Here is a 25,229-nt window from a genome sequence, read left to right as displayed (position 1 = left end):
GGGTGAGGATGTGGAGTGGGCGACCAAACGGGTTCAGTGCAGCCCCTGTTCCCATTTCCCTGTGGAAACCAGCCTGGATTCCACCAGGAACCATTCCTGATTCCCTCAGGAACCATTCCTGACTCTCTGCACAAACCATTCCCAATTCCTTCAGGAACCATTCCTGATTCCCTTAGGAACCATTCCAAACTCCCTCAGGAACCATTCCTGACTCCCTGCAGGAGCCAGGGCCCTGTTCCTGGCCCCGTTGTCGCCCTTCTTTGCTCTCAAGTGGTAAAAACCTTCACCCTGAACTGCTCCTCCTCCTCCTTCCCTCCCTGGCACCGGCTTCTCTCTATCCTGCCAAAATCACCAATCCCACCTTTTTAGGGCTAAAAATCGCCAGTTCCACCTTTCTGGATCCAAAATCACCAATTCCACCTTTCTGGAGCTAAAATTTGGCTGAATTTCCCAAGCCAAGATTTGGCTTCTTATTTCTGGAGCCAAAATCACCGATTCCACCTTTCCAGGGCTAAAATCACCAATCCCACCTTTTTAGGGCTAAAAATCACCAATTCCACCTTTTTAGGGCTAAAAATCACCAATTCCACCTTTCTGGTGCTGAAATCACTGATTCCTCCTTTCTGGATCCAAAATCACCATTCCCACCTTTCCGGGGCCAAAATCACCGATCCCACCTTTTTTAGGCCTAAAAATCACCAATCCCCCCCACTTCTCCTAGATCAAAAAAATCAGGGATTCCACCCTTTTTCGGGCTAAAACAACAACAACAACAACAAAAAAAATCACCACTCCCCCACCTTTCCTGGGGCCAAAATCTCATATTCCTCCTTTTCCGTCCCCGTTCCGCCGCCCGCGGCGTTGCCTTGGCCCCGATGGGAAGGAGAAGGGAATTCCACAACCCTAAAAAAAAAAAAAAAATCTACCGGAGCTCGGGACCGCCGGGGCCTCCTGCGTCTCCAGCAGAGAGAAATCAACCCAATTTTCCTTTTTTGTATCTATCTATCTGTGAAAGCGGCGATGCGGATGTTATCTATATAAATTAACCGGTGGCTGAGGCGGGGGCTATAGCGTGGTCTCGCTGCCCATGTCCCGGGGAGCCTTTTCCGTGTCGGTGTCCTCATAGTCCGACTCCATCTCGATCTTCACCTGGGGCACGGCACAGATGGGGTTTCGGGAGGAGTAGTTAAAGGCGGGAGACGACGGGCACGAGATCTTCAGGTGAAGGGTGATACTGAGAGGTGGGAGGGGAAAAAAAGGGGGTGAGCAGCCAAGGTTGCTGCCCCCCACCCCAAACCCGCCCCGGGGGAGGGATGATGGTGCTTGAGGCATTTGTGCTTTTTAAGGGTTTTTTTTTTCTTATCATTGCTGTAGATTTTTTTCTCATGTTTTTAATCTATATTTTCCTCTTTTTTTTTTTTTAATCTATATTTTCCACATGCTTTTTAATTTTTTAATCTATATTTCCCCTCTTTTTTGTATTTTTTATCTATATTTTCCTTTGTTGTTGTTGTTTTTTAACCTATATTTCCCCCTTTTTTGTATTTTTTATCTATATTTTCCATATATTTTTTGGGGTTTTTTTTAATCTATATTTCCCCCTTTTTTGGTATTTTTTATCTATATTTTCCATATAATTTTTTGGGTTTTTTTTAATCTATATTTCCCCATTTTTTGGTATTTTTTATCTATATTTTCCATTTTTTTCCATTTTTTAATCTATATTTTCTAATATAGAATTGTATTTTTTAATTTATATTTTTTAATTTATATTTTCCTTTTTTGTTGTTGTTTTTTAATCTATATTTCCCCCTTTTTTTGTATTTTTTATCTATATTTTCCAATATTTTTTTTTTGTTTTTAATCTATATTTTCCCCTTTTTTGTATCTTTTAATCTATATTTTCCATATATTTTTTCATTTTTAATCTATATTTTCCCTTTTTTTGTATTTTTATCTATATTTTCCATGTATTTTCCATATATTTTTAATATATTTTTTTCATACATTCACATATTATTCCTATGTTTTTTTTATTTTCTTATATATTCCATATATTTCCCATATATTTTCCATATATTTTCTGTATATTTTCCATATATTTTCTGTATATTTTCCATATATTTTCTGTATATTTTCCATATATTTTTAATGTATCTTTTCCATATATTTTTCGTATATTTTTCGTATATTTTCATATATTATTCATATATGGTTGTATTTTTGGCCTTTTTTCCTACCCTTTCTCCCAGATTTTGAAATAATAAACGAACCCTTCTAATGCATGTTGGAATTCTGTTTAAGGAGAAGAAGAAGCTGGATGAGGATATTTTATTTTCTACCAGAACTCAAAATGCAAAGAGGCCCCAGCGGGGCTTCACCAGCTGCTCTTCTAATTGGACAATATTTGTTAGATTTATTATTTATAGATTTAAAGTTATTAATCGACCTCGTAAAAACGGTAGAAATTCTGTGCCCCTGAAAGCTTTCCTTTGAAGACTTTATTTTATGTCATCAGTTTAATGTTTGGAGAAGTTTTGCGGTTTATTCCAGGCCACCGCTGAGAAATTAATGACAATCTGACATTTTCCCGTCAATCCGCAGAATTTGCGGATTCAGAAATTCCGGGATTCAGAACCTGAACCAAAACCACCCCGAATCCCGAATGCGGAAAATCGGATTAGTTGGGAATTGCTCCGGGATGGTGGAGCCAGGAGGATCCCCAAATTTCCCCACCCAAGGGATGGGGATCCCGGTTACCTGCGATCCATGTCCGAGCCGTTCGGGGAGGAGTCAGAACGCAAAGCTCCAGGTGGAGGCCCTCTTTCCTGGGGGGACACGGAGCTGAAACACCCCCGGGTGACCCCCCCAAAAAACCCCACTCCCTGCTGCATCCTGGGGCAAAATTCCACCTTTCTGTGGAGCCAAAATCACCAATTCCATCTTTCCGGGGCCAAAATCACTAATTCCATCTTTCTGGATCCAAAATCACCAATTCCGTCTTTCCAGGGCCAAAATCACCAATTCCGTCTTTCCAGGGCCAAAATCACCAATTCCACCTTTTTGGGGCCAAAATCACCAATTCCATCTTTCTGGGGCCAAAATCATCAGTTCCATCTTTCTGGATCCAAAATCACCAGTTCCACCTTTTTGGGACTAAAATCACCAATTCCACCTTTTTGGGGCCAAAATCACCAATTCCACCTTTTTGGGACTAAAATCACCAATTCCACCTTTTTGGGGCCAAAATCACCAATTCCATCTTTCCTTGAGCTAAAATCACTCCTTCCATCTTTCTGGGGCCAAACTCACCGTTCCCACCTTTCTGTGGAGCCAAAATCACCAATTCCCCCTTTCCAGGGCTAAAGTCACCAATCCCATTTTTCTGGGACTGCAATCATCAATCCTTTTTTTTTTTTTTTTTTTTTTTTTTCCCCCAAATCACTGATCCCACTTTTCAGCCGTGCCAGCAGCAGTTCAGGAGTTGAAAACCGAGCTCAAACCCACTGGGATTGTGGGATGAACCCCCTCCCAAAATTTATCCCGAGGATTTTTGGTGAAGGCAGAGCCGAATCTGCCCTTTCCCAGCTGGAAATCTCCAACACTTTGCTTTGGGAGAGGCTCCAAACACCGATATTTTGACAAACCCCCATCAGCAGCAGCTCGAGCGGGCCACAAAACCCAGGCTATTCCCAGATTTTTTCTTTTTTTGAAGGGAGTTTTTGGAGATTTAAGGGAATCTCGGTGATCCCCAGGCCTCGGGATGAGCGGTGCTGTGGATTTCCGCTGATCCTGGTGATCCAGGAGGGATCCAGGAGCGTGTCCAGCGGGGTTAGTGCCGAGCGGAGGCCACGGGAGGGGTTAGGAGGGGCTCCTGGGCTCGGTACTTACGGCTGAGGCAATGGGGACCCCCGTTTCGGGGCCGCGCGGGCAGGGGCTCCATGGGGATCTTAATGACTGAGGGAGGTGGGAACTGGGGAAGAAACGGGGAAATTCCTGGTGAAGGCAGCGCCTGGTGGGGCTCTGAGACCGCCTGGAGCTCCCAAAAGGACCCAAAACCTCCAGAGGAGGAGGAGGAGGAGGAGGCTTTGCCTTCCTCTTCCCAAATCCCGGGGCTTTGAGCGATGTGTGCCGTGCCCTGAACCGAGGGGTTTGGGCTCTTCTCTCTGAGGATTTCCTTTTCTTTGCCGTGATTTTCCAGCTTTTTGGGACGTTCCCTGGAGCCTCCTGCCAGCCCCTGAGCCCCTCACTCAGGCAGAATCCCGGCGTTTGATCCCAGAGTTTCACCCCAAACCCGGAGGGTTCCAGCGGGAATTCTCCCTCCCCAGCTGTGGGATGTCCCCACCGCCCTCGGGAGCCCCCCGGTGACCCCGCGCCCACCTCCTCGTCGCTGCTGCTGTCGCCTTTGTTGCCTTTTTTCTTCTTCTTCTTGTCGTCCTCCTTCTTCTTCTCCTTCTCGGGGATGATGTTGTCGATCCAGGCCAGGTCGTGTTGGGAGAAGACGAAATCCAGGAGCCTCCTCACCAGGATCAGGGCCAAGATCTGGCAGGGGAGAGGTCCGAGAGCATCTCCACCATCAAGCCAAAAATCCCTTAAATCCCAAAAAGCCCTTGGGAGCCAGGATGGGATTAGCCCGTGGTGCAGAAGATGATGGCAGCCATGGTGGAACCATGCCAGAAATTCCATTAAATCCCCAAAAACCCCCTTTGGATCAAGGATGGGATTACCATGACAGGGAAGATGATGGTGGCCGCGGTAGGACCGTGCCAAAATCTCCTTAAATCGCAAAAAAACTCCAAAAAGGGGTGAGGTTGAATTTCCACGTCAGGGATGATGATGGTGGCCATGGTGGGACCACAACCCAGATTTCCTTTAATCCAAAAAAAAAACCCCTTTGGAGAGAGGATGGGATTACTGTGACAGGGAAGGTGATGGTGGCCATGGTGAGACCACGCCAAAAATCCCAAAAAAACCCCTTCCAAGTTGGATGGCATCACCATGACAAGGAAGATGACGGTGCCCATGGTGGGACGACACCAAAAATTCCATTAAATCCCAAAAAATCCCCTTTGTATCGAGGATGGGGTTACCATGACAGGGAAGATGACGGTGCCTGTGCTGGACAACACCAAAAATTCCATTAAATCCCAAAAAACCCCTTTGTATCGAGGATGGGGTTACCATGACAGGGAAGATGATGGCGGCCACGGTGGATTTGAGGATCCAGAGCACGGCCAGGCAGACGATCTGCACCAGGGTGAAGAGGTGGATGCGGCGCAGGGGGACGTGCCGCAGGAACACGTAATCGGGCTGGTGCTTGGCCGGCATCAGGAAGAGCTTACAGCGATCCCAAAACTGCCCGGGGAGGAAGGCTCCAGTTAATCCTCAGCCCCAAACCCACAGAAAAAAACTCCGTCTTTTAGTCCCCCCGAATGGAGGAAGAGTTTGGTGATCCCAGAACCACCAGGGAAGGAAAGCTTGGGGTTAATCCTCAGCCCCCACCCCACAGATTGCCCAGGAAAAACCTCTCTTGTTCTCCCCCAAATGGGGAATTGGTGTGGGGTTTGGTGTTTCTCGGAGGGTTTGGGGTATCTGTTGCGCCATGCATGGAAATTTTGGAGTGAAAATCCTTCTTTTGGAGCCAGTGGGGGACAGTCTGTGGCCAGGGAGGAGGAGGAGAGGAGGATGAGGAGGACAAAGATGAGGAAGAAGAACTCTCACCTGGATGCCATTCAGCGACGCCACGCCCATGTAGAGGAAGACCCCGTAGAGCACCGGCATGGGAATGTACTGGGAACAGGGAAAAACCACAGCCCTGACCCCAGGGAAGGCAGCAGCTCCTGCCCAGGGACACGAGGATGGGGCAGGATGCGGCTTCTTCATCCCCACGTCCCCAGATCTGTGCAGGGAGCGGGGAACGGGAATGTTTTACCTTCAGGATGGGGGCCAGGAACACTGAAATCCCCGTCAGCACGAAGACGATGATGCCGGTCACCCTCTGCTCCCTGGAGCGGGGACAGGAGCAGGATCAGCCCGTGCTGGGCTCCCCTCCAACCCCGAGGAACCACAGAATCAGGAGTGGGATGGGATTGAGCCGCGGGGATCATGGATCCAACCCCAGACACCCCAAAAATATCCCTGGGAGTGGTGTCCAAACCTGGGAACCCCAAACGTGGAGCTCCGTGCCCATTCCCTGGGCAGTGCCTGGCACCTTCTGGGGGAAGAACTTTTCCCAAAATCCAGCCTGGCCCTGCCCTGGGTGCTGTCCCTGTCACAGGGAGCAGGGATCAGAGCTGTCCCTCGGGAGGAGGTTGAAAACCTTCATGAGCCTCCCTCAGCCCTGCAGCTGAACACCCCAAGTGCGGCTCCCCCTGACCCTTCTCCACCCTCGCGCCCTTCCTTTGGGCTCCGATAACCCCACGTCCTCCTCACGCCGCGTCACCCAAAAACCGCTCACGACGTTTGAACCGAGGTCGCTGCAGAGCAGAGCGGGGCAGTCCCTCCCTGGCGTGTCCCCCCCAAGGACAGGGATGTCCCCCCAGCTCCAGGACACTGCTCAGACCCCCCCGGACCCACCTGACCCCCAGGAACTGGGGCTGCTCCCCCGGGGCGCTGGTCTCGGTCTCCATCTTGAGGCTGTCGATGTGGGCGATGGAGATGACGGTGGCGGCCACGTACCAGGGCAGCCCCATGAAGGAGCACACGGCCATCAGGATGCCCACCCAGAAGAGGTCCAGGTGGTACCCGGCTGCCTTCTGCAACACAGCACGGGGGGGCTCTGCATTGTGGGGTCCCCTCCCAGCCCTGCACCCCGAGGTGCCCCCCAGCCACGCCCCGAGGGCTCCAGCAGGGCCTCGGTGTGCCCTGAACAGCCTTGGGGCACCCTGTGTCACCCCTCTGTGCCCCACAGGGACATGGGGGCACCCTGTGTCATCCCACATCATCCTGTGCCACCCCACTGCACCCCAGATGGGGATGGGGCACCCTGTGTCACCCCAAAACACCGGCTGTCACCCTGATGTCCCCACAGGGACATGGGGCACCCTGTGTCACCCCGTATTTCCACACATCACCCCACATCCCCCTGTGTCACCCCGCTGCACCCCATTACCCACAGAACTTCACCCCACAGGCCCTGCAGCACCCCAAACCCACAGCTGGCCAAGGCCAGGGGCAGCCCCAGTTGGAGCCATCCCCATCCCAAACCTGGGTGCTGTGAGGGATCCGTGGGTGCCCTGGGTGTTATGGGGGGACCTCTGGGTGTTATGGGGGATCCCCAGGGGTCTCACCCTTAGCTTGTGCTCCTTCCTGTTGACGATGACAGCCGTGATCTGCTGGTCCATGAAGATGAGGATGGTGACGAGCAGGGCGGGCAGGGCGCTGGCCAGGTACACCCACCACGGGTTCTTCCCGAAGGGGAACACGAACCAGCCCCGGTCCACGCGGGTGGGCTGGGGAGGACAACGGGGTCAGAACCTCGGGAACGGGGCACGGATTGGGAAAACCCAAGGGCTGGCAGCTGAGGACAAGCCCATTGCCCCGTCCCGGATCCATCCTAAATCCTGTGCCCCAAACCGCCCCCAAATCCTCATTGGGATCCTCATTGGGATCTCCGTTGGGTTCTCCATTGGGATTCTCCATTGGGATCCCCATTGAATTCTCTGTTGGGGTCCTCATTGGGATCCCCTTTGGGATCCACTTTGGGGTCCTCATTGGGATTCTCCATTGGGATCCCATTGAATTCTCTGTTGGGGTCCTCATTGGGATCCCCTTTGGGATCCACTTTGGGGTCCTCATTGGGATCTCTATTGGGACCCCCATTGAGATCCCCATTGGGTTCTCCATTGGGATCCTCATCGGGATCCCCATCGGGATCGCCACGTCACCCCCTGGATAGGGGAGGAGAAATCCTTCCAGAACAGAATTTTTTCAGAGTTTTGGGTTTTTTTACCTTGAAATCGGTAGGCACTTGGAGCTTTGGGGTGTTGAGTCCGAAAAGCACATCCAGCCCCACAAACATTAATATGGACATAAAGATAGAGAAATCGCTAATGAGCTTACGGAGCTGCCGGGAGAGAGAGAGAGAGAACAGAGGGAAGGGAAACAGCAAAACAGGGAGGAAAAAGGGAAAAAAAGGGAGGAAAAAAAAAAAAAACCAACAAAAAAAAGGATGGAAAACAAAACAAAAACAAAAAAAAAAAAGGAGGGAAAAAAAAGGAAGAAAAAAGGGAGGAAAACAAATTTTAAAAAATTAAAAGCAAGAGAAAAATAGAGGGGATAAAAGGAGCAAAAGCAGTAGATAAAGGAGGAAATAAAAATAAAAAAGGCGAGGAAAACCAACAAAATAAAAGGAGGAGGAGAAAAAAAATGCGAGGGTAAACAAGAAAAAGGGAGGAAAATTACAAAAAAAGGGAGAACAAAGAACAAGATAGAGAGGGAAAACAACCAAAAAATGGAGGGGGGAAAAGGGAAGGAAAAACAACAACAAAAAGAAAAAAGGAGGAAAAACAACAAAAAGAGAGAGGAAAGAAAGTTAGAATATTAGAATATAGTTAGAAAAGGCAAAGTAGCTTTTCAGAAGGTGCCTGGAGCTGTGATATTCCCAAAAAAAACACCAAAAAACCTGGAGAGGAGCTGGAAAAAGAGCAGGAGAGAGGAGAGGAGAGGAGGCCGAACCTTGATGATACTGGGGATGTGGAGTTTGGGCGTGTCCAGTCCAAAACAGGCGTCCACTCCACAGAAGATCAGGATGGAGAAGACATTGGAAAAATCAGCAATGAAAGCCCTGACCTGGAGGCAAGACAGGGAAACCGGGTTGGAAGGGGCAATTAATGGGGTTGGAAAGGGGCAATTAATGGGGTTGGAAAGGGGGTAATTAGCAGGGTGGGAATTAATGGGGTGGGAAAGGGATTAATGGGTGAGAAGGGAATTATTGGGGTGGGAAGGGAAATTAACAGACTGTGAAGGGAATTAATGGGATGGGAAGCGGAATGGGGATGGAGAGGTTTGCTCCTGCTTTGGGATCTTTCCAGCTCCGCTCGGCCACAGATAACCTGGGAATAACCCCCAAAATCCACCCATCCCTCCTCCGTCATCCCACCGATTCGTATCCGTTAATTGCCCACTCTTTAATTGTCCGCACATTAACTCAGCTCCAGTTCCAAGAGTGATGGATGTCATCAAAAGCCTCACAGACTTCCAAAAATCAGGGCCTAAAACCTCGGGGAGGATCCTAAAACCTCCTAAAAACAGGGATTTATTTTCCTGGAGTTCTTTGCCTCCACCCCAAAACCCCCGTTTTCCCTCATTTTTGGGAAAGGGGCTGGCAGAACCTGGTTGGTTTTTTTTTTTTTTTTTCCTTACCTTGGTGGGGAAATAGCGGCTGAATTTGAATTTTTTCAGGGTCAGGGTCATGGAGTAGGTGCCGAAGAAGAGGATGAAGGACATGAGGGCCAGGTCGGGCACGAATTTGCAGGATTTCCCCACTAAGCTGCCGCCGTATTTGAGACATTCCTTCTTACTCAGCTGCGTCCAGTCCAGAGCTGTGAGGTTGATAGCATTGGACTGGCGAGAGACCCCCCCCAAAAAAGGCAAAATTAGCAACATTTGAAATTGTTGGGGTGTGCAGAGAAAGGGGAAGTTTCAGCCCAAACCGAGCAGAATTGGCATTTGTGAGGCGCAGCTTAGAAAGAAAGGGAAATTTCCTGTCCAAACCCCCAAATCCGTGCTTTAAGGGATTGCATTGTGCAAGAAAATGGAAATTTCCTGTCCAAACCCCCAAATTTTGTACTCTAAGGGATTACATTGTGTAAGAAAAGTGGAATCTCAAAGCAAAATCAGCGGTTTTAGCAACTGCAGCTTGCAAAAAAAAAAAAAAAAAGGGAAATTTCCTTGTCAACCCCCAAAAAGAGAAGTTTGAGCCTTTTCAGCATGCAGGAAAAGGCAAATTTCCAGAACTGCTGCCACTGGGGCACCCAAAGCCACAGGAAAACCGCAGAGCTGATATCAATTTTGGGGAGGAAAGCGTGGAATTGGTGCTGCTGATCCCCACCGGGAACACAAACCAGCCGAAATTTGAGTTTCCCTCTCTCCGAGCTGCCCCATCCCAACCCCCTGGGTGCTGAAATCCCTCAGATCTGCCCTCCCCGACCCCAAATTTCCCTCTGGGAAGAGCAGATCCCGTTCCTTACCAGAGAAACGTTAGTGGTGTTCGGTGCCACTGGAGCTGAAGCATCGAACAAGGTCGCGTTGGCTGCGGGAAAGGAGTCGGTTATTGAGGTTTTTTGGGGCTAAAAACCGAGATTTTGGCCGCTCACGACCGGCTGGACTTCACCTGCTGAGCCTGGCAGGGATCCGCAGCCCCCAAAATTTTGGGGGGAAATCCCCCTTTTCTAACCAGGATTAATCCCGTGTGCCGGGGAGGACGCGGCGGCTCCCGCGGCGGGGGCCAGGGCCAGAGGGGATTTTTTAGGACCTTCTCAATCCCTAAAATTTCCAGGAGCTTCTCAGGGAAGCCTCCAGGAATGGGGTGGACTTTTAAAACCTCAAGGGTGGAAGGCTGGGAAAGCAGCCTGGGGGTTTTTTGGGTGTTTTTGGGGTTTTTTTTTTTTGGAGAGGCGGCACCCAAATCACCCCCAATTTGCCTTTGTAAAAATGATTAATAATTTTTTTTGTTTGTGTTTTTGGTTTTTTTTAAATCGTTTTGGTGTCATCAGTGCGAAATTCCATCTTTTCGGGCCCCTGGCACCTTCTCCTCCTTCTTCTCCTCTTCAGGTGACGCGGCTCCGCAGCTCCGGGAGCGCCCCCGGAATTCTCTCGGGGTGCCCCTAAAAGAGGGAATTTCGGGAATTCCGGGGCCGCTTTGCCGCCCCCCTCTTCCATCCTCTTCGCCAAGCGGGAATTTCAGCCGCCGCCTCCATCCCCAGGGATTAATGAAGGAGAAGTTGGGTTAGGACAAAGACCCCGGAGCTGCCGGGACCCAACTCTGGGGGATAAACCCGGCCCTAAAAATAACAGTTTTGTTCTTTTTTTTTTTTTTTTTTTTTTTTCTCCTCCACAACCTTTTATTTTTTTTTTTCCACAAACCCTGTTTTAGGATTTCTACGCCTTTAAAGGGCAGCACGGCACCAGTGGGATTAGAGAGGAGCCCTAAGGGCTCTACGGAAACCTTTTCAGAGAGAGAGAAAAGTCAAATACATGGGGAAAAAAAAACCCAAACAAAAAACCTGGACCCCCCCGTGGGGGGGAGAGTATCAAATATTAAAATAATTTTAATATTTAGAAGGCGATACTCACTTGAGATTGAAATCAGCCCCAATTGATGTGTGCAGCAGAGACAAATACGGGACAAATCAGTTATAATAATCAAAAATCAGCATGGGTGGAAAAAAAAGGGAATTTAAAAAAAAAAAATAGGGGTGGAGGGGGGAATAAACACCATTTCTAGAGGGGTTTTAAATCCAGCGTGCTCGGGGTTTGCTCGGGATGGGGGCTTGGAGAAGGGGAGACCTCCCTGGAGGCTGAAGGCTCCTCCCGTGGGAGCTGCCGGGCGGATCCTGCGGGTGCTCGTGGTTCCATTCGGGAATTCCAGCCCTGGAGGTCCCGCGGGTCGGGTTTGGGGGGCTCGGCTTGGGAAGAATTGGGTCGGTTCCGGGTGCTGCTCTGGGATCCCAGCGGGATCGGGGCGCTCACGGCGGGGTGGATGAGCAGGAGTTGGGGGGAAAAGAAAAATTAAACCCGATGGCTGCAATTCCCGTGGGGTGAGAGCTCTCCTTGGAATGGCAGGTGGGTTGGGAATGCGCTGGGTGGAGGGTCTGGGATGCTTTTCTTGAAGGGAGGAGATGGGAGAACTTCACTATGACCTTCATCCACCATGACCTTCATCCATCATCATCTTCATCCACCATCATCTTCATCTGCCATCACCTTCATCCATTATCATCTTCATCCACCATGATCTTTATCCATCACCTTCATCCACCATGATCTTCATCCATCATCATCTTCATCCACTGTCACCTTCATCCACCATCATCTTCATCCACTGCTCAGTCTCCTCTGGCTGCAGCTGATGCTTCCCAAAATGTAAATTTTTGGCATAAATTCAGCTCCTGGGAGAGCAGGCGGTCACTGCCGGGAGCCCAAAGCCGTCTCCACTTCCTTCCAGGAGTGTCCGGGCTTCAGTCAGGATCTGGGATGATCCAGGGATCTATCCAAGAGCAAAACCATGGAAGGACCATCTCCTCAGAGCCTGATGGCCTCTTCTTTTGGGAGAGGAGTGGGAAAAAGAGGAGTAGAAGCAGTCCCTGGAGGTTTTCACATCCCAGACACCGGAGAGCACGAAACAACCACTCCTGGTGTTTTCTGGAGATTCCATTTCCATCGGCAGCAGGCTGGGACGACCTGAAATGTCCTTTTATTCCTTCTGTATTTCCTTCTAATCCATCCAGGTCCGGCTGCTCCAGGCTGAGATCCCGACTCTCCGTCCGCTGCGTCCCGGGAAGCACCGAGTCATTCATCCAAGGGGGGGACCAAGGCTCTTCCTCCATCTTCAAAACCCCCTCGGAGGAGGACAGTTGAGGGCGAGGTGTCTCCAGCCTCCTCCCACATCCTGGGCCAGCGATCCCGTGGGATTCATCCACGCCAGGACCCTCCCACCCCCGGCTGCTGCCCGGGCGGCCCCGGGGTGAACTCACCTGGGTCTGGGGCCACGCACTCGCACTTGTACATGGTCACGTAGTCGGGCTTGAAGTCGGAGTTGATGGGGTAGTACTTGAAGGCCCCGATCATCTTCTTGATGGCGTCGTAGATGAAGATGAAGCTGATGAGGGTGGAGAAGCCCTCCTCGGTGAAGCGCGTGATGTACTTTATAATGAAGCTGGCGTCGGTGGCCACCAGGATAAGGCACTGCAGGGCCGAGTGCAGCCCGATCCACAGGCGGAATTCCATGTAGTCGATCCCGTTGCCTCTGGAAGAGGGGACGCGCGGCCCCTGTGAGAGCGGCCAGGGGATGGGGGGTCCCACCAGCGCAGGGACAGGCCCTGGGCGTCCCCTGGGGTGGCCCAGCACTCACTTGCTGAAGTCGAAGAGCAGCTTCTCGAAGATGAGGATGGGCCCGGTGCTGCTGAGGATGATGAGGGGCTGCCCGGCGAAGAGGCAGAACATGGAGCCGGCCATGGCCGTGCCCAGGAAGCTCTCCATGACCCCCTGGGGACGGAGCAGAGCGTTACGGGGCTGCCGGGCCACTCCCTGTCCCCACAGACCCCCTGATGGAGCTGGGGGTGAGGGACCTCGGGTTGGACCCGCTGGAGACAGTTGGGACCATGTCCCGTTGCTCCTGGATCCCATCCCATCCCAGCCCTGCCTGACCCCGAGCCGGTGACACCCCGGGCCACACCTGGTAGTTGTCGGTGGCGTCCCCCAGCAGCCCCCCGAAGGTGATGGCGTTGGTGATGCAGCCCAGGTAGATGAAGAGGATGGCAGAGATGGACTGGATATGGAAACCTTCGTAGAAGTCGCTCGGGAACCAGGGCAGCTTCCTCTTGATATCCAGGTAGAGGCCACCACAAAACCTGCAGGGACACCACCCAGAGCCTGGTGACTCCCACCAAAACAGAGCCGTGGGTTCCTGGAGGAGTTTGGGTCGGGAGGGACCTTAAATCCCATCCCACCCCTGCCCATCCCTCCCGCTGTCCCAGGGTGCTCCAGCCAGGCCTTGGGCGCTCCCAGGGATTCCCTTCTCTGGGAATTCCGTCCCAGCCTTCCCCACCCTCACAGCCAGGAATTCCTTCCCAATCTCCCGTCCATCTCTGCCCTCCGGCAGTGGGAAGCCATTCCCTGTGTCCTGTTCCTCCATCCCTTGTCCCCAGTCCCCCTCTGCAGTTCTCCTGGAGTCCCTTCAGGGCTCTGAGCTCTCCCTGGAGCTCTCTCCTCTCCAGGTGAACATTCCCAGCTCTCCCAGCCCGGCTCCCGAGCAAAGAGGCTCAAGCATCCCAGAATCCTGGGATGGTTTGGGTTGGAAGGAGCCCTAAAGACCCCTCAGTCCCACCCAGGGACGTCTCTCCCTATCCCAGGCTGCTCCAAGCCCCATCCAACCCGGCCTTGGACCCTTCCAGGGATCCAGGAGGGGCAGCCACAGCTCCTCTGGCCAGCTGGGAGATGTATAAACACGGACAAACACAGAAATAGATCTGGTGCTGACAAAAACCCCTTCCCACCAGGATTTCCGTGCCCCAGGACACCCCAGGAGGAGCCCGCAGGAGACGGATTTGGGGTTTTTGGAGGTGGCTCCTCGCTCACCTGCCGGTCCAGGCCAGCTCCTCCCCGATCTCGTGGACTTCGGGCATCTCCCCATCGTCGCTGCTGCCGCCGCCCCCCGCGCCCGCCCCGCCAGCAGCGCCGTTCATCTGCCCCACCTCGTTCAGCGAGAACACCGACTTCCTGCGGGACAGCAAACGGGATGGCAGCTGTGCCGGCACCACTGGATCGGCACCGGATCAGCACCGCCGGGTCGGCACCAGATCAGCACCACCAGAGTGGCACTGCTGGATCAGCACCACCAGATCACTGAATTCACAGAATTCACAGAATTTACAGAATTCACAGAATTTTCAGAATTTACAGAATCCACAGAATCCACAGAATCCACAGAATTTTCAGAATTCACAGAATCCACAGAATTCACAGAATTTACAGAATTTAGAGAATCCACAGAATCCACAGAATTCACAGAATCCACAGAATTTTCAGAATTCACAGAATCCACAGAATTCACAGAATTTACAGAATTTAGAGAATCCACAGAATCCACAGAATTCACAGAATCCACAGAATTTTCAGAATTCACAGAATCCACAGAATTCACAGAATTCACAGAATCCACGCAATCACCAGGTTGGAAGTGACCTCCAAGGTTCATCAAGTCCAACCCAGCCCCAAACACCTCAACTAAACCCTGGCCCCAGTGCCACATCCAGTCTGTCCTTAAACACATCCAGGGGTGGTGACTCCACCTCCTCCCTGGGCAGGACATTCCAGTATTTAATCACTTTTTCCAAAGAAACGTCTTCCTGAAATCCAGCCTGAATTCCCCTTGGCACAGCTCGAGGCCGTGTCCTCTGTTCTGTCAGTGCTGCCTGGAGAAAGGGACCAGCCACAAACCCCTGAGACCCCTGGACCCTGAATCTCCTCCTTCAGGGGCTGTGGGGAGTGACAGGGTCACCTCTGAGAGTGACAGGGTCACCTCTGAGAGTGACAAGGCCACCCCTGAGTCTCCTTTTCGGTGCTGCTGAGCCTCTCATGGTGTGAGGACCACGGCCAAGGCCACGGTGCAGCTCTGAGCCTGCACTGAGCATTTTGGGGTGAATTTGGACACATCCAGAGCTGGGTTTGCTCAAGTCATGGAGCAATGGGTTGGGTTGGGAGGAACCTCAAGGATCACCCAGTTCAACTCCTGCCCTGGGCGGGGTCACCTCCCACTAAAAGCTGTTCCAGGAGAGTGGAAATGGCTCTGAGCCAAGCTGGGGACAAACCCTGCTGCAAACCCTCCAGCATTCCTGGAGAATCCAGAGGGGTTATTTCCAGGGATGAAGCCAAAGAAAGGCTCTTTCCCCCCAGAACTGGGCACACGGGAGCGGCCACAGGGTCGGGTCCAGCCCCACGACCCTCCACCCACCTCTTCTCAGCCGAGGGCACCTTCTTGGGGGGCTCGATGCGAATGTTGGGGTCCCACTCTCCGGGCGGGAGGACGATGACCTCGTCCAGGAACTCGTCGATGCCGGCGATCAGATCCTCCCTGTCCCGGGCTTTGTAGGCGACGTCGCTGAAGAGCTGGGGGTGGACACAGGACAGGGGTCAGTCCTCCTGAGGGGGGTTTAAATCTCAAGTTTTGGGGTGAGAAGGTGGAAACTGAGTGGTTTTTTTTGGCTCGGTTCTGAGCCGGGGGATCCCCAACTCACATCATCCACCATCAGAGTGGCGATGGCCCTGCCGATCTCGTTGTAGGACTTGGCTTTTCCCGCCGGGCCCAGGAGGATGAAGAGGAACCTGGGGAGGGGACAGCACCCGTGTTGGCCACCTCGGCACTCCGGTGGGCCACCAGGACTGCTCAGCCCCCAGGGGACAGCACCCACCTGGTGGGGACGGGCACCTCGGTGACCCCGCCCAGCATGGTGGCCTGGAGCAGCCTCACGAAGGCCACGAAGGGCTTCTCCAGGAACTCCACCTCCCCCACCAGCACGTTGGAGGCCTCGGCGTCCTTGGGGATCTTCTTGATGAACTTGTTCTTCAGCTGTTGGGGGAAGGAGAGACGGAGGAAAGGAGCGGCGGCCAAAATTTGGCTTCTCCCCTCTTTTTTTTTTTCTTTCCCCCACCAAAGTTGAAGTCTCAGGCTCCAAGATTTCACCTCTGGTCGTCCCAGGACTTCCAGAGGAGCCACAGCCAGGAATCAGCCAGGGAAAAATTCCCAAAGCCAAACTGCTTCAGAAACATGGCTGAGAAAGCTGAGGCTGGCTTTAAAGCCCTCCCAGGGCTCTGCAACCCGACCAGCAGCGTTTGGTTTTGCCTCTCCTGGGTTCTCCGCAGGGAAAACTCCCTGAAATCCCCGCTGTGGAAAATCCCCGGGGATGCAGGAGCGAGATAGGAACGTTTCTGGAGTTTATTTGCAGCCCCAAGGCCCTGCAGGGCACAGGAGCACCCTTCAAACCCTGCACGGGGGAGGTTTTTGTGCCTTGTTCCTCCCCAGCTCCATCCCCGGAGCTGGAACAAATAACGGGAACAGGAAAACCTCATTCATGGATTTGTTCCCCAGGTCTCTTCTCCCCCGCAGCTCTTTTCATTACAAGCCTAAAAAGGGTTCAATACCAATCCGGGCAGGGAGTTATGATAATCTATATGGCAGCATGAGGGGAGGCATGTGAGCTGGGCAGCCGCCTCTCCCCGTCCTAATCTTTTAAATCCAAATGGAAAAAAAAAATTTAAAAAAAAAAATCATAATAATAAAGCAACTCCTCCAGTGCTGCTCACAATAAGAGCAGGAGTTACCAGTGGCCACTAAGCTTCATGTAACACTTAAAAAGTCCCTTTGTAGTGGGCCTATTAGGGCGATTAAACCTAAATGCTTTGCATATTTTGGGATTAACCCTCCGAACCCCATTGCTGGAGGGGATGGTTGGGGTTCCTGAGTGGGCACCAGGGTGGATTCATTTCGGGAGGTGTCCCTGTCCCGTGGCTCCCAGCAGTGCGTGGATTTCCAGCCGTGAAATCCAAGGAAATAAAATGTTATTTGTTGTATTTGGGCTTGCCCTAAATTGCATCACCCCAGGTTAGCCCAGCGAGGACATCCCAGGGGAAAAGCAAGTCATTATCCCATTCCCTAAAAAACCAGGGCAAGTTGTTATTCCATCCCATTCCCTAAAATCCCAAAGCGAGTTGTTACCCCATCCCATTCCCCAAAAACCCATGGAGTCCGTGGTTCTGCCTTTGGTTTGGGGTGAAATCCCAAACAGAAGCAAAGCAAAGCTCACACAACCATTCCCAGGAAAAGAGTCTGGGATGGGAACGGGACAAAATCCCATGGATCCATCCCATCCCTGAGACAGGACCTCCCGGAGCTGGAGCTGCTTCCCAGCTCCCTCCTAAAAGCCACCCATGACCTCTCAGCTCAGCTTTGCCTGGAGAAACCTCGGGAAAAACAGATCCCACCCCAAATCCCAGCCCCTCATCTCCGGAGCTGAATCCCCGTGGGCAAACCCAAGAGCTCGGGTGGGATTTACGCCTCTCTCCCAGCCAATCCTTGAGGATTCCTACACTTCCAAGCACCTTTCCTGTCCTCCCTGAAGATCTGGAGGGAATTTTTGCCCCTCCCTGGTGGATCTGAGCAGCGCCAGCCTCCTGGCTCGTCCCTAATTCCATGTAGGTGTCACCTCTGGGGCAGCCTCCCTGCGGATCCACCGGGATCAATGCGGCCATTAACTCCCCTAATTAGGAATTTGCCCTGATGTCGGCCAAGCCAAGGCTCTCGTGGACCAGAACAACCCCAGAGCCCAGCAGGGATGGTGCCAGGACACCCCTCCCAGTGGGATTTTGGGATTTTGGGATGGGTACCTGGTCAGTGCTCGGTGTGTCCGAGATGTCGTTCATGCTCCGGCTCTGGGCGTGACCTGGCCGAGGGAAGGAAGGGAAATGGGAAAGGTGAGGAGAAGCCAGCCCTGGAGCCAGGAGAAAACCGGGTGGGGAGGATTTATGCGAAGGAGTAAAATGTTGTTTATGGTATTGGGGCTTGCAAAGCAGCAGCAGGGCCGTGAAACTCCAGGAATTACGAAAAATTCCTGCTCTAAGAGGAGGGAAAGGCTGGCACAGGGCAGTGATGGAGTCCCCGTCCCTGGAAGGGACCAGAAGCTGTCTGGATGTGGCACTTGGGGACATCGTGGTGGTGCTGGTGATCTCAGAGGGCTTTTCCAACCCTGATGATCCCAAAACCCCAAATAAACGGGAGAATTTTTCCACAATTCTCTGCACAACCCCAGCTCCCAGGCTCGGGTGGGATTTCCCACCTGCCCTCTCCCCGCCAAACAATCTTCGAGATTCCCTCCCTCTTCCAAGCCCCGTTCCTTCCCTCCCCTAAAGATTTCAAGGAATTTTTTCCCCCAGGATCCAGAGCGCCCTCACTCATCCCAAATTCCGTGCCGCGCTTCTGGGAACGGCGGCTGTGGTGGGACCTCATCCCAACCTCCCGCTCCGCCCCGGGGACTGGGAATGTTTTGGCTGGGAATTCGGGTGTCCCAGGGGGTGTCCCAGGGGATGTTTCGGGGTGTCCCGGGGTGTCCCCACTCACGCAGCCGGCCGTAGCTGGCGCTCTGCCGCATCCGCAGGTCCTCGGTGGAGCGATGGAAGGCGGCGCCAGCGGCCGGGCCCCGCACGGGGCTGCGGGCTGGGGACGGAGAGAGGGACCATGAGGGCAGGATCCCACCGGGAATGGGACAGGATCCATTGGGAATGGGGCAGGATCCCATTGGGAATGGGGCAGGATCCCACCGGGAATGGGGCAGGATTCCATTTGGAATGGGGCAGGATCCCGGTGGGAATGGGGGACAGGAGAGAGGGACTGTGAGGGCAGGATCCCGGTGGGAATGGGGCAGGGTCCCACCGGGAATGGGGCAGGATCCATTGGGAATGGGGCAGGATCCATTGGGAATGGGTGGAGCAGGGTCCTGTAGGGAACATCCTGTCGGGAACATTGGGAGCAGGATCCCATTGGGAACGTTGGGAGCAGGATCCCATTGGGAACGTTGGGAGCAGGATCCAATTGGGAATGTGGAGACAGGATCCCATTGGGAATGTGGGGAGCAGGATCCCATGGGGAACATCGGGGACAGATGGGAAAATCCATCTGCCCAGCACGGGAGACACCAGAAATTCGCTTTTCCCTCCCGTGCTCTTATTCCACCCCTGGGAATATTCCCGATGAAAAAGTCCCACCCCAAATCCATCCAGATGTTGATGCTGAATTACTTTGCTCTAAACATTTCCTTTTCCCTCCCCTATTTTCTGTCCTAAGCCCAACGTTTCCTCGGGAAACCTCCTAAATTCCCAAAATTCCTTTTGGAAAAACCCTGCGGACCACTTTTGCCGGGCAAGGCCCCAGCTGCCACCACTGGGAGTGTCTTCCAGTGTTGTTTTTTTTATCATTAAACCAAATCAAACCAGCGACAGAATTCCTGCCGGAATTATCCCAGAAAGCCGCCGCCGACATCACGAGAAAGGGAAGGGAACTTTCTCCACCATTCCCTCTTCGGAATGTCCCTCTCCGGGATCTTGGAGGAATCCAATCCCCTCCGTGCCATTTTTAGGGATTGAACCCAACGTTCCCGAGCCGGGTTTGCTCCCGGTGGATTCCGGGAACGGGAATGTGGGTCAGCGGTGGTCACTCCCAGGAGCCGCTGACCCCGTGAGCGGCCGGAGCCCGGCAAATCCCGGCCTCCACCGAGTGACCTCGCGCTGACCCGGGTGGATAATCGGGAAGAGAACCAAATCCCCTTTTGTAAGGGCTGGGAAAGGCGGGATCAGCCGCGGGCAGACGGGATTTGTCTGTGGTGGCCGCGCCAGGAAACCCCCGCGCCAAGCCGCGGTCCCCACACTGCGCCATTGTCCCCGTGTGACGTCATTGCACTGCGCCATTGTCCTCATGTGATGTCATCGTACTGCGCCATTGTCCTCGTGTGACGTCATCGTACTGCGCCATTGTCCTCGTGTGATGTCATCACACGGCACGATTGTTCTTGTGTGATGTCATCACATGGTGACATTGACCTCACACTGCACCATTGTCCCCACTGTGATGTCATCACACGGTGACATTGTCCTCATGTGATGTCATCACACAGTGACATTGACCCCACACGGTGACATTGTCCGCCTTGTGATGTCATGACACGGTGACATTGTCATCACACTGCGCCATTGTCCCCACTGTGATGTCATCACACAGTGACATTGTCCCCCCTGTGATGTCATCACATGGTGACACTGACCCCCACACAGTGACGCTGTGCCATCACACGGCGCCATTGTCCTCGCATGATGTCATCACACGGTGACATTGTCATCACACAATGACACTGTCCCCACAGTGACATCATCACACAGTGACATCATCATGATACATTGATGTGTGATAGTCCCCACTGTGATGTCATCACTCAGTGACATTGACCCTCACCATGATGTCATCGCAAAGTGACATCCTCACGTGGTGCCAGCGATCCAGGGTGACGTCATTGCACATTGCCACTGTCATCACACTGAGCCACTGAGCACAGTGATGTCATCACACTGTGACACTGTCCTCGTCACAAAGTGATGATGTCACTGCACAGTGACATTGTCCTCAGACAGCGCCATTATCGCCACAGTGACATCATCACCCAGCGCCATTGCACAGTGCCACTGTCCCCACAGTGATGCCGTCGCACAGTGATGTCATCACACGGTGCCACTCTCCCCATTATGACATCATCACACCGTGCCCGTGTCATCACACGGTGATGTCATCACACCGCCATTGTCCTCACACAGTGACATTGTCCCTGTGGTGACATCATCACACAATGACCGTGTCCTCACACAGCGCTGTTGTCCCCACTGTGATGTCATCACAGCGCCCCTGTCCCCTGATGTCATAACAGAATGGCATTGTCACCACAGTGTTGTCGTCACCGCACTATGACGTCACCACACAGTGCCATTGTCCTCACACGATGATGTCATCACACAATGATGTCATCACACAGTTATGTCATTAAGCAATTGTGTGCGTGATGTCACATGATGATGTCATAACGCAATTAGATTCTGCCTTGCACAATGATGTCATCACACAATGATGTCATCACACAATGATGTCATCACACAACGATGTCACCACACAGTGACCTTGTCATCACACCGCGGTCTTGTCCCTCACACAAAGATGTCATCACGCAATGACGTCACCAGATGGTGACCTTGTCCCTCCCACACCCCCTCACACACCATTGTCTCTGTCACACACCAGTGTCCTTGTCACTGTCACACACCAGTGTCCCTGTCACACAGCACTGCCCTGTCACTGTCCCTGTCCCACACCACTGTCCCTGTCCCTATCACACAGCACTGTCACACAGCGCTGTCCCTGTCCCTGTCACTGTCCCTGTCCCTGTCCCACACCGCTGTCCCTGTCCCTGTCACACAGCACTGTCCCTGTCCCTGTCCCTGTCCCTGTCCCTGTCACACACCTCTGTCCCTGTCCCTGTCACTGTCCCTGTCCCTGTCACACAGCACTGTCCCTGTCCCTGTCACACACTGCTGCCCCTGTCCCTATCACACAGCACTGTCACACAGCGCTGTCCCTGTCCCTGTCCCTGTCACATAGCACTGTCCCTGTCCCTGTCACACAACAGTGTCCCTGTCACACAGCACTGTCCCTGTCCCTGTCACTGTCACACAGTGCTGTCCCTGTCCCTGTCACACACCGCTGTCCCTGTCCCTGTCCCTGTCACACAACAGTGTCCCTGTCACTGTCCCTATCCCTGTCCCACAGCACTGTCCTGTCCCTGTCCCTGTCACATAGCACTGTCCCTGTCACTGTCCCTATCCCTGTCACACACCGCTGTCCCTGTCCCTGTCACACACCACTGCCCCTGTCCCTATCACACACCGCTGTCCCTGTCCCTGTCACACACCGCTGTCCCTGTCCCTGTCCCTGTCACACACCGCTGTCCCTGTCCCTGTCACACACCCCTGTCCCTGTCCCAAGCTGTCCCCCAGCTCCTGGTGACCCCTAAACCCCCCAGGGCAGAATTCCGAGTCCTTCCCAACGCCGAACGCGCCGCTGTCCCACCCCCTCGGGCTGCTCCTGTCCCCACCAGCGCCCGGGGTGCCACCAGGGCCCGGGGACTCACCGGTGTTGGAGGACACGGATTTGCCGATGTCAGCCAGGGATCGGTGGATGGGTTTCTTGGTCTGGTGCCGGTGTTTGCGCAGGAGCACGTAGCTGAGCTTCTCCCGCAGCTCCGGCTTCAGCAGCCCGTCCTCGATCTGCTTCTCGATGACATCGTCTGCGACACACGGCCGGGGTGAACCCCGGAACCCCCCAAATCTGCTCCTTCAGCAGCGACCCCTAAAGTCCCCCAAATCTGCTCCTTGAGCAGCCCGTCCTCGATCTCCTCCTCAATGACATCGTCTGCGACACGTGGCCGTGGGGACCCCGGGGTGAACCCCAAAATCTCCCCCAAATCTGCTCCTTGAGCAGCCTGTCCTCAATCTCCTCCTCAATATGGCTGTGGTGACCCTGGGTGAACCCCAAAATCTCCCCAAAATCTGCTCCTTTAGCACTGAACCCCAGAACCCCCAAAATCTGCTGCCTCAGCACTGACCCCTCAAGTCCCCAAAATCTGATCCTTGAGCAACCCATCCTCGATCTGTTTCTCGATGACACGTGGCCATGGGGACCCCGGGGTGAACCCCAAAATCCCCCCCAAATCTGCTCCTTGAGCAGCCTGTCCTCAATCTCCTCCTCAGCATGGTCATGGTGACCCAGGGGTGAACCCCAGAACCCCCCAAAAGCTGCTCCTTGAGCAGTGACTCCTAAAATCCCCAAATTGTGTGAGGGACAATTAATAAACATCAGTTTGGAGTCCAAACAGGACACACCGTTCTGGCTCGTTTAGTCCCGACTCTGGCCAAAAAAAATAAACAAGATGAACCCCCCCAAAAAACCCCAAAACCAATAACAGCCCCCCCAAACCAACCAAACAAAAAAACCCCCGAAAAAATCCAAACTAAAAAAAAAAAACTAAAAAACAACAAAAAAAAACAAACAAAAAAACAAACTCCCCAAAAACCAAACAAACAAACAAAAAACCACCAAAAAAACCAAAACCAAAAAAACACCAAAAAAAAAAAAAAAAGCCAAGTAGGGGAAAAAAAAGTGGCCCTTACCGATGATCAAAAACCTCCCAAAAAAGCCCAAACCAAAACAAAAATACCCCCCCAAAAAAACCCACAAAACAAAACAAAACCAAACCAAAACCAAAAAAAAAAACACCAAAAAAACCCAAATTAGAGGAAACAGAGGCGGCTCCCACCGATGATCTGGGGCAGGGAGTACCCGTCCAGGTCCAGGAGCACTGTCCCCGTCTGGAGACACGTCCTCAGCTCGAAGAGGCTGTGCAGGGACAGCGTGGACACGTGGGGCTTGCTCCACCTCTCACCACCTTCCTCCACCTTCTCCTCGAACTTGATCCACCTGGAACCAGAGCGGGATGAGGGTGGGTGGGAATGGCTTTTCCTGGTCCTTTTTTAACACCGTTATAAATATCTCTCATCCCCTGATTGCCCCTGTTCAAACCCTCCCCAAATCCCGTTTTTTTTTTTTTCCAGTGTTTCGTCCCGTGAAGTTCTCCCTCATTACCCCCGGGGTGGGAAGGGAGAATCTGCTGGAGTCGTTCCCAAAAGTGCTGCTTCCAGGGTGGTAGAGGGGAGGGAAAACTCCAGATCCCACCAGGAAACCCAGATCTATGGATTTCCTTGTCCTCAAATTGCTGCTGAGAGGTTTGGGAATTGTGGAGTGGAGGAAAAACTCCTAATCCCACCAGGAAACCCAAATCCATGGATTTCCCCATCCTCAAATCGCTCCTGTGGGATTTGGGAACTGTGGAGTGCAGGAAAACTTCCTAATCCTACTGGAAAACCCAAATCCATGGATTTCCCCATCCTCAAGTCACTCCTGTGGGATTTGGGAGCTTTTCCCATGGAGGTGACCTGGCGTGAGCGGCCTGTGGGAGAGCAGATCCCAGGGAATTCCCAGTGCCCCAATCCCTTAGGAATGCTCCGACCCCACCACGGGAGACGGGAGGATCCACAAAATCCTGGGAATTCAGCCCTTCCCTCCCTTGATTTTACAATGGAAACTCCAGAGAAACTTCCAGAATGGATTCTTCCCGAATTCCTTGGGAGCAGGGTTTGGGTGACTCCTGGAAGAGCAGCTCTTGGGTTTTGTTTTGTTTGGGTTTTTTTTTGAAAAAAAAGCTGCTTTTCTTCCATGGATTTTCCTTCCTGGACCCGTCTGAGTGGGCATCATTGGGATCCTGCCCCAGGTTGGGAGGACAGAGGAGGAGAAGGGATTTTGGGGACAGCTGGTGGCCCTGGAATCCCTGGAGAAGGGATTTTGGGGACAGCTGGTGGCCCTGGAATGCCGAGGAGGAACGACGAGGGAAATGATCCCGTCAGGGTGGGATCGGCTGCCGCAAAGGGAAAACTTCAGGTGCCTCCACTTAAATAAAAAACCCACCCCAAAATATCGATCCAGGAATGCTCCGACAGAACCCCAACGCTCGTCCCGCAGCTCCCTTGCCCCGATTCCTCTGGAGAATCCCTTTCTCCCGCCCTGGCATGGGAGGGATGGAATTCCACCTTCCCGCCGCTCTCCCCAAACTCCTCCTCTCCTTTTCTGCCCCGTTTCCTGGAGAATTTGTGTTATTAGGGAGCTCCTAATTAGGGTAATTATCCCTCTGTGCGGGACTCGAGGCACAATTCCTTTTGGCCGAGGTTCCAGCCAGTTCCAACCTGTTCCAGCATCCCGAATTCCCGGTATTTTCCCGCTCTCCTGGCGCGTTCCCGGCTCACCTGGCGGATTCCTTCCACTCCATCTCGTCGCCGTCGTGCTGCAGCGTGTCCATCTCCGTGAACAGCGT

General features: G+C 52.9%; 1 protein-coding gene across 1 annotated transcript; it reads right to left on the bottom strand.

Moving 5' to 3' along the window:
- Nucleotides 1–1,065: 1,065 nt before the first annotated feature.
- On the bottom strand, nucleotides 1,066–25,229 carry SLC4A5 (solute carrier family 4 member 5). Its single transcript, XM_066337029.1, has 23 exons — nucleotides 25,162–25,229; nucleotides 23,622–23,782; nucleotides 22,437–22,592; nucleotides 18,833–18,928; nucleotides 18,103–18,158; nucleotides 16,131–16,288; nucleotides 15,957–16,044; nucleotides 15,674–15,828; nucleotides 14,299–14,439; nucleotides 13,397–13,571; nucleotides 13,073–13,206; nucleotides 12,696–12,967; nucleotides 10,191–10,252; nucleotides 9,364–9,564; nucleotides 8,677–8,790; nucleotides 7,290–7,451; nucleotides 6,577–6,755; nucleotides 5,933–6,005; nucleotides 5,722–5,790; nucleotides 5,182–5,355; nucleotides 4,381–4,542; nucleotides 2,761–2,828; nucleotides 1,066–1,234 (listed from the first exon to the last, which is right to left on the bottom strand). Exons 1-23 carry the CDS (start codon nucleotides 25,212–25,214, stop codon nucleotides 1,066–1,068), a joined length of 3,078 nt encoding a protein of 1,025 aa, XP_066193126.1. The 5' UTR covers nucleotides 25,215–25,229.

This window comes from Sylvia atricapilla, chromosome 28, assembly GCF_009819655.1.
Source record: "Sylvia atricapilla isolate bSylAtr1 chromosome 28, bSylAtr1.pri, whole genome shotgun sequence".
NCBI lineage: Eukaryota > Metazoa > Chordata > Aves > Passeriformes > Sylviidae > Sylvia > Sylvia atricapilla.
Note: the sequence above shows the minus strand (reverse complement) of the source record. Positions and strands in the feature narration are given on the sequence as shown.

What these genes read in the sequence shown, in the direction of transcription:
- SLC4A5 (XM_066337029.1), bottom strand. Translation starts at nt 25,214, where the DNA reads ATGGACACGCTGCAGCACGACGGCGACGAGATGGAGTGGAAGGAATCC. An exon ending in CTCCCTGCCCCAGATCATCG is followed by an intron (nt 22,593 to 23,621) that starts GTGGGAGCCGCC and finishes CGTGTGTCGCAG; the next exon opens with ACGATGTCATCGAGAAGCAG. An exon ending in ATCCGTGTCCTCCAACACCG is followed by an intron (nt 18,929 to 22,436) that starts GTGAGTCCCCGG and finishes CTCCGTCCCCAG; the next exon opens with CCCGCAGCCCCGTGCGGGGC.